The 13,298-nt window shown below is 37.7% G+C and overlaps 1 protein-coding gene across 1 annotated transcript in view; it reads right to left on the minus strand.

Moving 5' to 3' along the window:
- Positions 1–13,298, minus strand: part of CFTR (CF transmembrane conductance regulator) — an 83,129-nt gene that overhangs the window by 23,218 nt on the left and 46,613 nt on the right. The window contains exons 16-21 of the mRNA XM_030460575.1: positions 11,965–12,002; positions 10,500–10,753; positions 9,374–9,453; positions 3,806–3,956; positions 2,517–2,744; positions 348–448 (exon numbers count right to left, since the gene is read on the minus strand). Coding sequence (XP_030316435.1) covers positions 348–448; positions 2,517–2,744; positions 3,806–3,956; positions 9,374–9,453; positions 10,500–10,753; positions 11,965–12,002 — 852 coding nt within the window. The remainder of the gene's footprint in view (positions 1–347; positions 449–2,516; positions 2,745–3,805; positions 3,957–9,373; positions 9,454–10,499; positions 10,754–11,964; positions 12,003–13,298) is intronic.

The following is a 13,298-nucleotide window of genomic DNA, read 5'->3' on the forward strand; positions in this document are numbered from 1 at the left end:
TTGTGCAAAGCCCTTAAGCAGACTGAGTGAAGTCTATAATATATCTTGGTAAGGTACATAATCATAACAAAACAACTCCAAGCCTCTGCAGTTTTTGCACCACCGCTACAGCTGCATTCTGAATCCTCAAATGCAATTATTTGTTGTTGCTTATTCTAGTCCAGGAAAAAAAAATTATAAAAAAGCTCATTTTGTGTTGTATTAAAGCTGGTTGCTAGCTATGAAGAGAACTTTTCTAACACATTTGCCTGATACCAAACTCTGAAAATGACTCCCTGAATACCCATAATCAACAGTATAAGACAACTCCTCAAAATCTAGCACAGCACAGTGCATTTTATGCTTACCAAACTGTCCACATCTATGCTTGAGTTTACTGCCCATTGCAAGGTTCCCATGATGTTCATAGCTAAAGTAAGAATAATGCCAACTCTACCTGGTCCATCACCTGCAGAGAGAAAAACACATTCAATTTATATGCAAATAAAAAGCCAATAGAAATTAAGAAAATTAGCATGTATATACTAAAATACATATTTACATTCTCATCTCTTTAGTTCATGAAAAAAATATGGTTTTTTAAATTACACAAAGGACGGAGAGCTTAATCATCAATGAAACACCTGGCTTTGCCACCAAATTCACTTAAAATCCCCATCTTGCTTTGGCAGAAGAAAAAATTAAATCTCGGTACTTTATTGTCATCTTTCATTTTATTTTCATCTTCTTTTTCCAATACATGAATCTGTGAAATGAGTCTTAATCAAAAAATTGCTTAAACACTACAGCTAGCAACTATAAAATTCAAAATAGTTGAGCTGGTTTATGCTTTCATTTCTTGGACAAATAGAGGAAGTTATCCTTACTGTTCCATAAAGATACAGATATAAATCCTTTTGCTTTTATTGTCTGCTATAACAAGCATGGTGTTTTGCAGGGATTTTTCTTTACAGTTTCATACCACACCATGGAAAGCATTTAAACTACTCCACTGTTAATTTTCAAGGTCTCTATGTGTTAAACGGAATTGAGCATTTAAAACAAAAGCCTTTCTATTATTTCTCCATTTCTTCTTTTCCTTTTGCAAAAACTTCCTCCTATATTGTTTAGAGATATCTCAATATCAGAGTGATTATAAACCTGGCAGATTAAGAAAAGGAATTTTAATGATGATCCAAGGACCTACTACCTGTAACAGTTCACAAAGGTGGCAGGATGACAGATTTTCAAGTTTTTTTAAAGTTCTTCTAACACCTTCCTCAAATACAATTTTGAAAAAAATAATAGCACAAGAAACAGTTTTCTTAAAAAAATGCAAATGACCAAGTGCATACAATAAAAAATGAGAATGGCACCAGGGCATATTATCTCCCTATGAATTTCAGGGGAATTAAAAGTCTCTTTTGTAACATGAGTTCTGTAGGTGCATATTTTCATACCAAAGTATTTTTGTGGCTGGATTTTTTTTTCTAAGAATCACGAGAAGTCCTTATATAATAAATAGAGGCTAGCATTTCACACACAATACAATATTTGATAAAATGTACAATTTTATATAACTCCTTTTCAACACTGAAGTATGATCAAAGGAAATCAGGCTATTACTGGAACAAAAAGCTTCTTCACAAAATCTGCAAATTCTAACTCATTGAAACTGCATCCAGATTCTGCAGACAAAACTGAATGTAAAACTTGGGAGAGGGAGAATAATGTTTGAAAATCAAAACAAAAGGCATACTTAACACAAGAATAGTAAACTAAAAACTGCATTTGAAGCAATCTGTAGCTAAACCTGCCAGGCTTCTCTCCAGAATTTAATTATTCCAACTTTTGGGGGACATTCACCTCCTGTTCTCTGCTTGTTGAAAACTGGCTGTGCCTGGCCAGCCACAGGCAGCATTTCAAATACAAGTAATACAGTAAGGTATAGAGAGATTCTCATTCTTGTACTGGGCTTACTAGGAGCAGTGAGGCATTTTTAAGGGGATTTTAAAGGAATTTGCAAAACTTCACCTTGGAAAATGGATCAGTGGGTTGGCAATTAGAGAACGAGATTACTATTTCTGCTACTGGTGTAGTTTTAAAAGAACATTAAAACTTTGTTTTAGCCATTTTGCAATCAGACGAACATTAACTTCTACTTAAAAAAACCTTTAAACTATACAGATGATAATCAATATCCACTTTTCAATATTCTAACATGCTTACATTAACATGGTTTAAAACACATACTAATGTTACAGCAGTTCCAGCCAAGAAAAGGAAAGTTCTGTCCCTTCAGAAGTTATTTTCAGATTAATCCCTTTAATGAGTCCTCTACAACACCAGTTTGCAGATAATAATGGTGTAATTCCTATTTTAATTAAATTGTCTTTGCTATTATGACATACTTAAATCAGTGACTTCAGTGAATGCTAAATTTTGCCATGGTTTATTTACTTCAGAAGTTTCTAAAGCTGAGCTGTTAAACAGAAGCAGAAGAGTTTCATTTCAGTAGTCCAGTAAAGTTACCATACCTGTAGTTATGATAGATATGAATGCCACAGCAATAAAAAAGACAACAAAAATCATTTCTATTCTCATCTGGAACCAGCGCAGTGTTGACAGGTAGAGGAACCAGTTTGCTGTGTGTAGGTTCAGGGCTTTGTGAAATAAGGTCTCAAAATATGGCTGTCGCCCAAAAGCTCTCAGTGTCCAGAGTCCTTTTAAGCTTGTAACAAGATGGGTGAATATTGGACTACGAGCTGTAAAGTTTTAAATTAGAAACATCATAAATGGTCATAAGCAAATATTTAATACAATGCAAATATACAGCCTGTGCTCTAACTCACAGCAGTGTAAGGATTGTCAGTGTTTAATATGAATATGTTGCTGAAGTACACAACTGAAGTAACCCTAGCACAGGTCCCACAACAGTCTTTGCATTAATAGGTTGAAATTCCATTCAGTGTATTGCCAGGAAAGGATCATATTAATTCTTCATAGTTAGCATACTAATTAGGGAATCTCCTGGCCTGCTGTAAGATGCCACAAGGAAAGGAGGCTCCTCCCCAGACAAAACTGTTTCCTGCAATTCTTATAAAGCACAAAATGTTTTATTGCTCTGGATTCTACTGTAGCGATATGGTAATTCTAAGCAGATCTTGCATTCCATAAAAAAAAAGTGTGAGCCAATGATGGATCCCTGTGAACGTCAAAGAAATTTAGATTTAGATCTGAGGAGCTTCAGAATTACATTTAAGTAAAAGGGAAGATCATTGTCACTGTTTAAGATTCAGGACTCATTTGCTGAGGATCTGACAGTTTGTTGTAAAGCCAGGCCACAGAGCCTGATCTGAAAACTCACACTTCAGAATTAGGTTTTCCATTTTATTTGGAATGTGTTAGTCTTTTAACAGGGGAAAGGAAGGATATTTAGTCAAACAATTTATTCAGAAATAAGAATTCTTTGCAATAAAGATTTACCCATTCTAATCTTTTTACAAAGAAATGAACTCATAGGGCACATGCCAAGTCTGATCACATTTTTTCAATTTATGTTTACTCTCAAGAAAACTGTATGTCAGAACTTTATTTGTTTTCAGCTGCAGTGATGATAAAGCCCAGCTTTATCCATTGCTCTCTGGCAGCAGAGCACTCAGCACTGGCTGGATCACTAACAGCACTGGCTTTAAGAAGGTGTGGGTTCCACTCCCAGAGACAATGGCATCTTGCAAGTGTAAAGGCAAAGAAGAGGTGAAAGGGTGAATCACTTCTCAATTGATTTGTTGTGGATTTAGAAGTCTACCAATTTTGCTGCTCCTACCTTCAGATTCCAGTTGTTTCAGCTGCTGAGAAGTGTGGAGGAAGTATGCCCTTAACACAATAAAGGCTGCTATCACAGGCACTGATGCCAGGAAGATGTAGGGTTGTAATATTGAGACTACTGTTATAGCGCCAATCACAATCAGTAATAACTGTAGAATGAAAGAAAAATACTATTGATACAGTAAACTTGTCATTTTATAGTCTAGAGATTGGTGATCAATCTCTCCTCCCCATGGCAACTATGTATTGTTTCAACAAACATAAAGTGCTAAACTAAGTAGGATTTGCAGCTGAGAACAAACCTTCAGAAAAAGATCGTGAATATCTGGGACCGGATCCATAATCCATTGGAATAAGATGCCATCTTTTCTAACAGATGGAAGATGTGTTTCCTGTACTACAAGTATTGCAGGCTTCTAATTTATGAAGCCACACAGAAACAATGGCAGCTAGGCACTCACTCCCTAGTTAAAATTGTAAGAATGACACTTGTAGTATCTGCAGCTACCTACCAAACCTACCAGTGCAGTCCCTCTCTTGTCTGGACTAGGTGTGACAGACTGTCAGGACCTGAGTGCCACTCTTCTGCAGGTTCTAGGCCAAGCAGTTTTTCTGAGGGTCAGAAAAAGTGGGAAGTTGCACATCATCGCTTGTTCAAGGGACTGTAACCTACACATGAAAACTAGCACTCCTACTTGTCCTGATCAGAAGAAAGAAAAATCCTAAGAGCACTTGTGGTATGAAAAATTAGCAATTTCAGGGGAAAAAAAAAATGAGGTGACTTAAAAGGAACAAAAGCAGTCCAGAGTTAATCTATTATACCCCCCAGAGACTACCACCATGGTTACAAGGTCTCATTCTCAGAAACTCCAGACAGATTTAGCTAAATTAGGCCTTGGTCTTTACACGAGAAGCACCTTAAGCACTTACGCTGTTCTTGTCTCACACCTAAATCTAATGGAAATCAAGCAAATCAGTGTACACCAAATAGCAAAGCTCTGCTACTTCAAATCACAAACTTATCAGCCTAAAGCAATTGCAAATGGACAATTTGGACAAAATTATGAACATCACATTGAAACATCACTGCAAATGACTAGTCAGCAAAGAAACAGATGGAAAGCAAAACTAATTTACATCAGGAAACCCAATGCAATAGTAGGATCAAAGTTTATGAAAACGCACTACTGTAGCAGCTGAACAAATTAAAGATTTTTGTCACTATTTTCCTCATTTGTCTTAAAATAAAGGTGACACGTGCATGATGGCTGTACAGCACTGGTCTGTAGCATAGCAAAAATAGATCTGTGTTTACTCATTTCAAATTGCTGAATTTAGCACCTCTTGTATCTGATTGGTAAGAAGTGAATGAACTGTTCAGCTGATATTGAGCCAAGTTACACAGCTCTCACATTCCTTGAGATTTCACAGGTCACTGTTTTAATTCCTGTTTCCCTCATTGGCTCAAATTTTGCAAAGGCCACCATGATGGCATATTGTTCTCACTGCTGGTCCAACAGTTATTTTACTAAAAAGCTGAATATGAAAACCTGTGTTAATCTCATAAGCTCCAAACTCTAAATAAGTTAAAAGTCAAACAGAAGATGACACCTTCTCTAAAAAGGCAGTAGCAAAAATCAACAAATGAGCCATCTACACTGGCATGTTGTTGGGAAATGGCAGCTGAGGGCTCATGCAGCCCAGTTAAGAGCCACAATGTTGAGCTGCACTGACCCCAGGTGCTGAGCTTTCAGGCCTGGGACAGAGGTTGGACATATGGGAGACATGTTCCAGTGCTGCTTCTGTGTCACCAGTCTGAAAAATGTAGATAGTGACAGAGACAGCAATTCAGCAAGGGTTCAGGGTGGTGATGGCTGCAGAAGCTTTGCTGGTTAACCAATGAGGGTTTAACATTTAGGGAAAACCAGTCATGACCATAGGTATAAATGTCCAATGAGTTTACTACAAGCTTTGTAATGCCACCTATTAAACTCTAGGGTCAAGCAACACATGGTAGCAGCATCTCACATGAACAGTCTTCAGAAGTTATGAGCCCACTGTAAGCACTGCTAGAAGACTGCAGTGGATGTTAAAACCAATGGTAATGCTACTGCCATTATTAGCTGTAGCTGGCTACAGCTCATACCCAGGATGTACAGAATCAGGTCAGATGGCTTTCAGGGAAAACATCACAGATGCAATCACATCTTGTTGCTGATGTAAAGGGTAATACTGTTTTTTCTCTTATGGGTAACTGGATATATCTCAGTGATATGGGACTATCCCTGGCCTCTTTGATCCTGAAGCTTCATTCACCGAGAATGAAAAGCCTTCCTCCCTGAAAAGGAAGGCCCCCTGATATGTCTAATGTCCATAAAAGTCCTAAGAAAAACTACATCATGACATCCTCAACAGCAACAGAGAAGGAGCTAGTGTCCCTAAACAAAGAGTTAGACAGAGTCATCTACAAGGTCATTCTCATAGAAGAGAGAGTATAAAACAGCACTAAAATCTTGTGTCAAATCCTTGGGAAAAACTCAGAAGTCAGAAGAATGAATTTATGCAAACATAAGCTGAAGTCTATAAGAGACAAGGTCTCCATATCCACTAGACTTGGATTTAAGCATCCCAGTACATTTAGAAGCTAACTTTTCCTGTAGATCTCTGCACCTGGGAAGGAATAACCACACGCACCAGCACAGACTGGAGGCTGACCAACCAGAAAGTAGTTTTGCAGAGAAGGTATTTTGGGTCCCAGTGAACCAAGAAGCAGCAACAACCCCTGCAGCAATGGAGGCCAACAGCAGCATTGTCAGAAGACCAAGAAGGTGATGCTTCCACTCTCTTCAGCACCAGAGAGACTTATCTAGTACCAGCTCTCAAGTACAAGAGAGATAGACATTCTGAGACATTCTGGAGTGACCCCAGTGAAAGGTCTTAAAGAGAACAAAGGGACAGGAGCATCTCATACACAAGCACAGGCTGATAGAGCTGGAACAGGTTAGCCTTAGGAGAAGGCTTAGGAGAATCTAATCACTGTGTATAAGTATCTGATGGTACCATATTTCTATAGAGTATAAATCTGCGTATAATTGCAAATAATTTTGAAATGCACAAAAATCCATTTAAACATAAGAAGAAGCATTATGGTGGGAATGACAAAACATTGGAAAAGATTACTCAGGGAAGTTGTGTAGTCTTGGAGATATCAAAAGTCCAACATGGCTCTGCAGCAACCTGATCTAATTGAATGTGCTTTGTGTAGAGAGCTTCAAGAGGTCCCAGGTACTTGGTCCAGACGTCCCACCCACATTCTGGGACTTTGAGATAATCAGCAGAAGAAAGTCCTATATGTAACTTCTCTGCATCTTTCAGAGGAATCTAGTTTTGCTCATTAGCAGAGTCCATGGAAATCTGAAGCTGCCAAGCAAACGTGAATCTATGGAAGAAATATTTTATGAAGGATGGCTGGAAAAAAATATTCAAGACAGTGGACAGGTTCAGTGATCTTCACCAGAAAGCCTGGAAAGACAGGGCAGCTTATCATGCATTTACAAGAGTCTCAGTAGCTGAGACTCAGGAGAAGCCGTGGGACATCCAGGTTAGCATCTGGAAAGCATCAAAAAAAAGAAGGCAAATCTAGGGACTTTTCTTATTCTTGAAAGCATACAAAGCTAGTCAGTTTCTTGAAGAGAGAGTGTAAGGTAGAGACAGCCTAAATAAAATAATATTAAAATAACATTCCCATGGCAGATCCTAAATATAGGAAACAAAATGACCACACCAGAATAGAGAGTAGTGAATCATGATCACCCCCCAGACAATATTAATGATTCAGAGGTCTCAGTGTTCAAATTTACTCAATCAGCAAATCTTCAAGTCATTAGCAGGGCATGAAGTAGAGCTGTAATATCCTTGGACCTCTCCATGTGGAGCTGCACTGACCTCTCTAAAGTCATGAGCCAAAGTTATCAATTATTAATAAAGATACAAGAAAAGGATTCAGTTTTGATCAGACTGCCATGGTGGTAGGGATTGTAAAGCAGAGCAAACTCAAAGATGGAGACATGCATTCTGCATAGCAGAGTGCTTGGGTTAAGTTGTGCCTGTAGATATCCTAAAAACGTTAGAGAGGAACAGGAGGACTGGGGAAGATTAACCTTCCTTTTTTAAATTATTTGGGAACCTGTTCTATCCGAGGAAAAGCTGACATTACAGCAGCAGTGGTGGGACACTAATGAGGGGTGTTGGGAGCCACACAAGACCACAAAGTTTCAGAACAGTCAGGATGGGGAGCAAACAAAGGCACCCTTCTTATTGAGAAATGCTGCAAGATGAACCTCTCTTAGGGTACGATGCTCCAAGGTCCAACCAGGTGTTCCAGCAGAAACTCACGAATAGTGCTCTGAGTCTATAGCCCTTGGGGTTGACTAGCCTGGATCAGTGCTATTGCTCTGAGAGCAGCTAACCTCTCTGCTGGCTTGCTCAGGAGTGAGCTGAGCCTGTGAGTTTGAGCCTCACCTTTTATTGGCCCCCTAATCCTGCTCATGCGCAGTGGGGGCACAGGTGGGCTTCACACAAACTCATGCCCACTACCTGGCACTTAGTGGCACCTGGTTGCCTCATTTCACTACAGAGAAACACTGGAACTGCCTCTTTCTCTGTACTTTTTCATTGTTGTCCTCAGTGTGGATGAGTCATTCAAAACTCAAGATTTTGCAGTGCATGGAGTTTCCCAAGAGGTATACTGGAAACAAAGCTTTCCAACCAAAAAATAAAAAGTTTGCAATTTTACAGCTCTTAGGGATATAAAATTCTGCCAATCACTAAAAATCATCTAATGCTCTACTCCATATCAAATAGTTATCCAGTGCTTGAAAGACTCAGCTTGAATCCAGAGACTCAGGGGAAGCCACAAAGCTATGAAGAATGAAAAACAAAATTAGGCAGTCAAACTTGTCAGAGAAAAAAAAACAAACAAGAGAGTGCAGAACTGCCCAACTAAGACTTGAAAGCACAGCATCATGGGTTAAACTGCCCAGTAAGGCAGGTCTGAAAAAGTTTCTAGAGAAGATAAAAGTCCAGAAAACTTAAGAATATAGTCAACAAAAGAGAAGTCAATTAAGGGTGATGCTAGCAAACTGGGAACAAAAGAATCTAAAGGGAAATGAAAATCAGTGAATGCAATCAAAGGATAGAATGGAAAAAGTATTTTACCCTTAAGCCAAGACACCTGAAACTAAGAATGCCCTTCACAATGTCAAAGTTGAATGTAGGCAGCAGCAGGGGTACTTGTACAGTAGGTGTCAGCAGGGTAAAAATGTTTCTGAACCTGAATAATAAAAGTTGTTTGCACAAACAGTGAAGATACACACTGCAAAAAAGAAGCAATGAAGTCGGCTTAAAGATAAGCAGCTATGTAAACAGACATACAAACTAAGGAAGGAAGAGGGATTTCATTCCAGTTGTTAATACTTCTAATCAGTATGATTTCATTTGCATGATGTACAATTCAAACTTTACAGTGCTGTAAGACAGCAAAATTTAGACCTTCTATTCTACAAACCTGAATGAAGTCAAATACTGTAAGTGGAAGTATGTCATCCAGTACTGCTGTATCTTTTGAGAATCTGTTAAGCATACCACCTATGGATAAAGAAAAAAAATTTTAACACCCCAAAAATCCTTCATTTATTACTGTAACAAAAAGTAAGATGTCTTTGGAATACAAAGTACTAAGGATAAGTACAAGATTTTTTCAGTAAAAGCAATTACAGATCAGTGGAGCTACAGTGGAGCTGTATGGAGGAATCCCCCTCCATACAGCTTTCCCATGGAGGAATCTCCCTCCACAACTTCTGTTTCAGCTCCTGAAATCTCAGAAGGAAACAGGAAAATATAATAAAACCAAAGACAAATAACTAAACAGGAGAAAAACAGTCACAAAGCATAATGTCTGTACCCCTTATGCATCAGGCTCTGCTGACACACAGAATGTTTGCACATCAGCATCTGTATGAGTTTGTGCACCAGCTGCTTAAGCTTCTGACCCAAATTACAGAATAATCAGTAGGTAGGTAATGACAGAATCAAGAATGTAATTGGAAAATTAAGGAGAAACCCTGTGAAGTATTGTTATTTACCAGTGTCTCCTGTAATCTAGTATGCACCATTAAGAAGAGTATAGGATAGAAATTTCATGTGCAGCAGGAGATGGAACTTGTTGCACCAGTTATATAATGAACTCTGTATCAACTCCAGAGCTGAATTTGAATACACATAACACTATTCACAGTAACTGATATTTTATGCCATTTTAGTAGGACTGCTCATGAAATAAAGTGCTATTTATCATCTGCACCTGATTCCTTGTCACTCATCACACAGCTCACTATAGCTTTTCTGTTGCTGTTTTATACAAAGTCTATTCATTAGAAGTTATTCTCATTTTATAGCCTCATAAACAGTTCATTTTCTCCAATGTAGAAGGTGATATTTCAGAATCAGAGTTGACAACTGATACATGCCATACTTAAATTTCAATCAAGATTCATTAAAATATTCACAAATTACTTTTAACATTCAGCTTGATTGAAAATGTAAATGGAAGAAGAAGTATCCTTTAATAGACTGGAAACTGCTTTGTTGATATGAAACCCATATATGAGTCAACCAGTTCCCACCTCAGTTACCTGCTTTCCAAGAGTTGAATGTTGACATAGGTGCATGAAGAACTGCATGCACCATCTTTTGATGAAGAGTTTTAGACACTGTTATAAGTGTATGCACAAGGGGCAAACCTCTGAAGATTCCCATGGCAAGCAGGGTATCTGCCACTCCCACATAGATATAAATGATGTAGTAGGCACTAGTGTCAGTGACAATCACAGGAGGTTTGTTGGAGGTACTGTTTTCAGATTGGGTTGCATTTGCTTTCAAAGCTGTCCTGTGTGATAGAAATTAAAAATAAAGGCATTACCAGAAATTATGGTGTTTTCCTCTCTTTTGTTTTCTCTACTAAACAAGCACTGCAATGTTCATTTGTTTTAAAATAATGTTAAGAGCTAGTTCTATATGTCCTATATGTATGAATTATAAATTATGAACTACCCCATTTTCCACCAAGGCAAAGTTACTGTGTCTGCGTTCAGAGGTTAAAGCAATAAATGGTTTATTCATCTCCTTAGATACCTTTGGTGATTCAGGTACCAATCAGCATTTGCAGTAATTTTTCGCAAATTAGTTTCTGCTGTGCAATGAAGGATTTTTACCTAGATAGAAATTAAGCTATTGGTATGTAACCATGAGCCCTCCAACATTTTTCTCCAAACTGCTGTGAAAAGTAGTGCTTTGGTAGTCTCTTGCAAATCTACCACCTGTTTAATAACTTACATCAATAAGTACATCATTCAATAACTTACATCATAAAATCAAGGAAAATGCATGCAGTTCTTTTAACCAGAAAAAAATAGTTTAAGTGTTAAAAAAGTGAATTATTACAGAAGTAAAATGCTTTAAGTATATTACAAAAATCAAAGGCTTTCATGACCTGTTGTAAGAGGACATTACATAAATCCCTCCTCCTCCAGATCAGACCTAAGTCACCATATGCTTACTATACACATAGAAAGCATTAGCATTGCAGGACTAGAACAGGGAACATGAACATTAACTCAGGAAAAGCCATATTCCTGCTCAGTATATTTCAGCCTTCATCTGCCTGATTCCCCATCTTAACACAGGTGAGCAGAGGAAAATGTAGAAATGGGGTCTCAGAGAAACTGTTGCCTTAAAATATTCCTAAGCAAATGGATAATCAGGATAATTGGGAGCCTCTGCAAGAGAGCAGTGAGTGGCAGTGTACTCAGGATAATGAAGTCCCTGCCTCTGTAGAGTAAGCTGACCCAGGAAAGCTCTTGCGTGCCTTGCTATGTGCTCAGTAACAAGTCACAAACCATTTGACTGTTAGCACTTGCAGAATATAAACTTCAGATACATACACCAGTAAACAATTGGGTCATACACCTATAAGCAATTTAGCAATTTGAATAAAGCTACTGTCTATCCATACAGACTTCTGGCATTATTTATTAATTTGTAGCAAAAAATCAACATAAAGGAGAACCAATCTCTCCACAAATGATCACCAATACTTACTTTTTAAGAAACCATAACCCAGCAAGGGAAGCAGCTACCTGTGACAAAAAAAAAAAAAAAAAAAAAAAAAAGTTAATTTTTTTGTCTTCTCACAGTATGTACTTTTTCTTACTTATCTTCTTTCACTGACTTTATAATTGTTTGTAGAGAGAGCATTATAAATAGATGGAAGTCAAACTTTCCTGAAACAAAAAATCTTGTCATATCTGCTCCTCTTTCCACAGAAACCATTTAGCACATCCCACCAGGAATGCTACATTTAGACTTGTATCACAGCAGGCTCTCAAGTGCCTGGATATTCTTTTATTGTTTTTTATCGTACTATTAACAAAGGCTTGCTAATGCATTCCTAATGACAAGGAACATTCACTGTATGCTTTAATATATTTTAAGTTTTAAAGTTTAATATTTCTTGATGGCCCTAAAGGAGTAAGTCTATCAATATTTTAATGGTAGCTATTCAAATATGGATGTCAAAATTTCATCATTGTTATTTTTTCCTTGTTTTTGTTAGCTGTTATATATATGCATTTGATTTATCTATATGTCTGATATTGCTTGGCTGCTAGTTCTACATAGTTCTCCAAATAATCCATTTTATCTTTTAAAAATATGGCATTAAAATGTTTTTATTCTGAGATGCTTCAGTGCTCAACAGAAACTTCCTCCATGACACATTTTCTTGTCTGTCCACTGGGATACTGGAGAACTTCTGGTTTATATCTCCAAATGTGGTGATCTGGTCCACCACATTTCAACCTGCCCTCTTTCTGCCTATGATCACTTCTAAGGGTCTAAATACAGTTGCTATCATCCTCTTCCCACATATTTTTATGACATTGCTAGAGGAATGTATTAAGACAATGCCTCAGTGCATAACTAAAACCTTCTCTCTGGGAACCACCAAAATTTGCAAGTCTCCAAGTAAGTAACTCAAGCTTGGCAGTGATGTCCTGTCTTTGCACACTTGTAAAGATCAGGCTTCTTTCACAACAATATTTATACATCTCTCAGCAGACTTCTGTCCTGATCCTAACTCATCACAACAGATGATTTTTTTTTTCCATCTAGACAATAAAATTAATCTCTATGAACAAGAGACCTACACAGGGCAACAACTCTTTTGTATGGTACAATGCAGCAGAAAATAACTGAGATAATCTGAGAAGGTGGGTCTGCTGCTGCCATGTACTTACCACCACCTTTGCTGAGAAATGCTCATCTAAATAGCAGAAAATTAATTTAACAGGAGTTGGCAGTAAGTGATGTATACATGAGCCAATGTTTATCTATTTATCCTTTTACAAGAAACAACATAGTCTGAACAGTCATCA

The sequence above is a fragment of the Calypte anna genome, chromosome 1, assembly GCF_003957555.1.
Source record: "Calypte anna isolate BGI_N300 chromosome 1, bCalAnn1_v1.p, whole genome shotgun sequence".
NCBI lineage: Eukaryota > Metazoa > Chordata > Aves > Apodiformes > Trochilidae > Calypte > Calypte anna.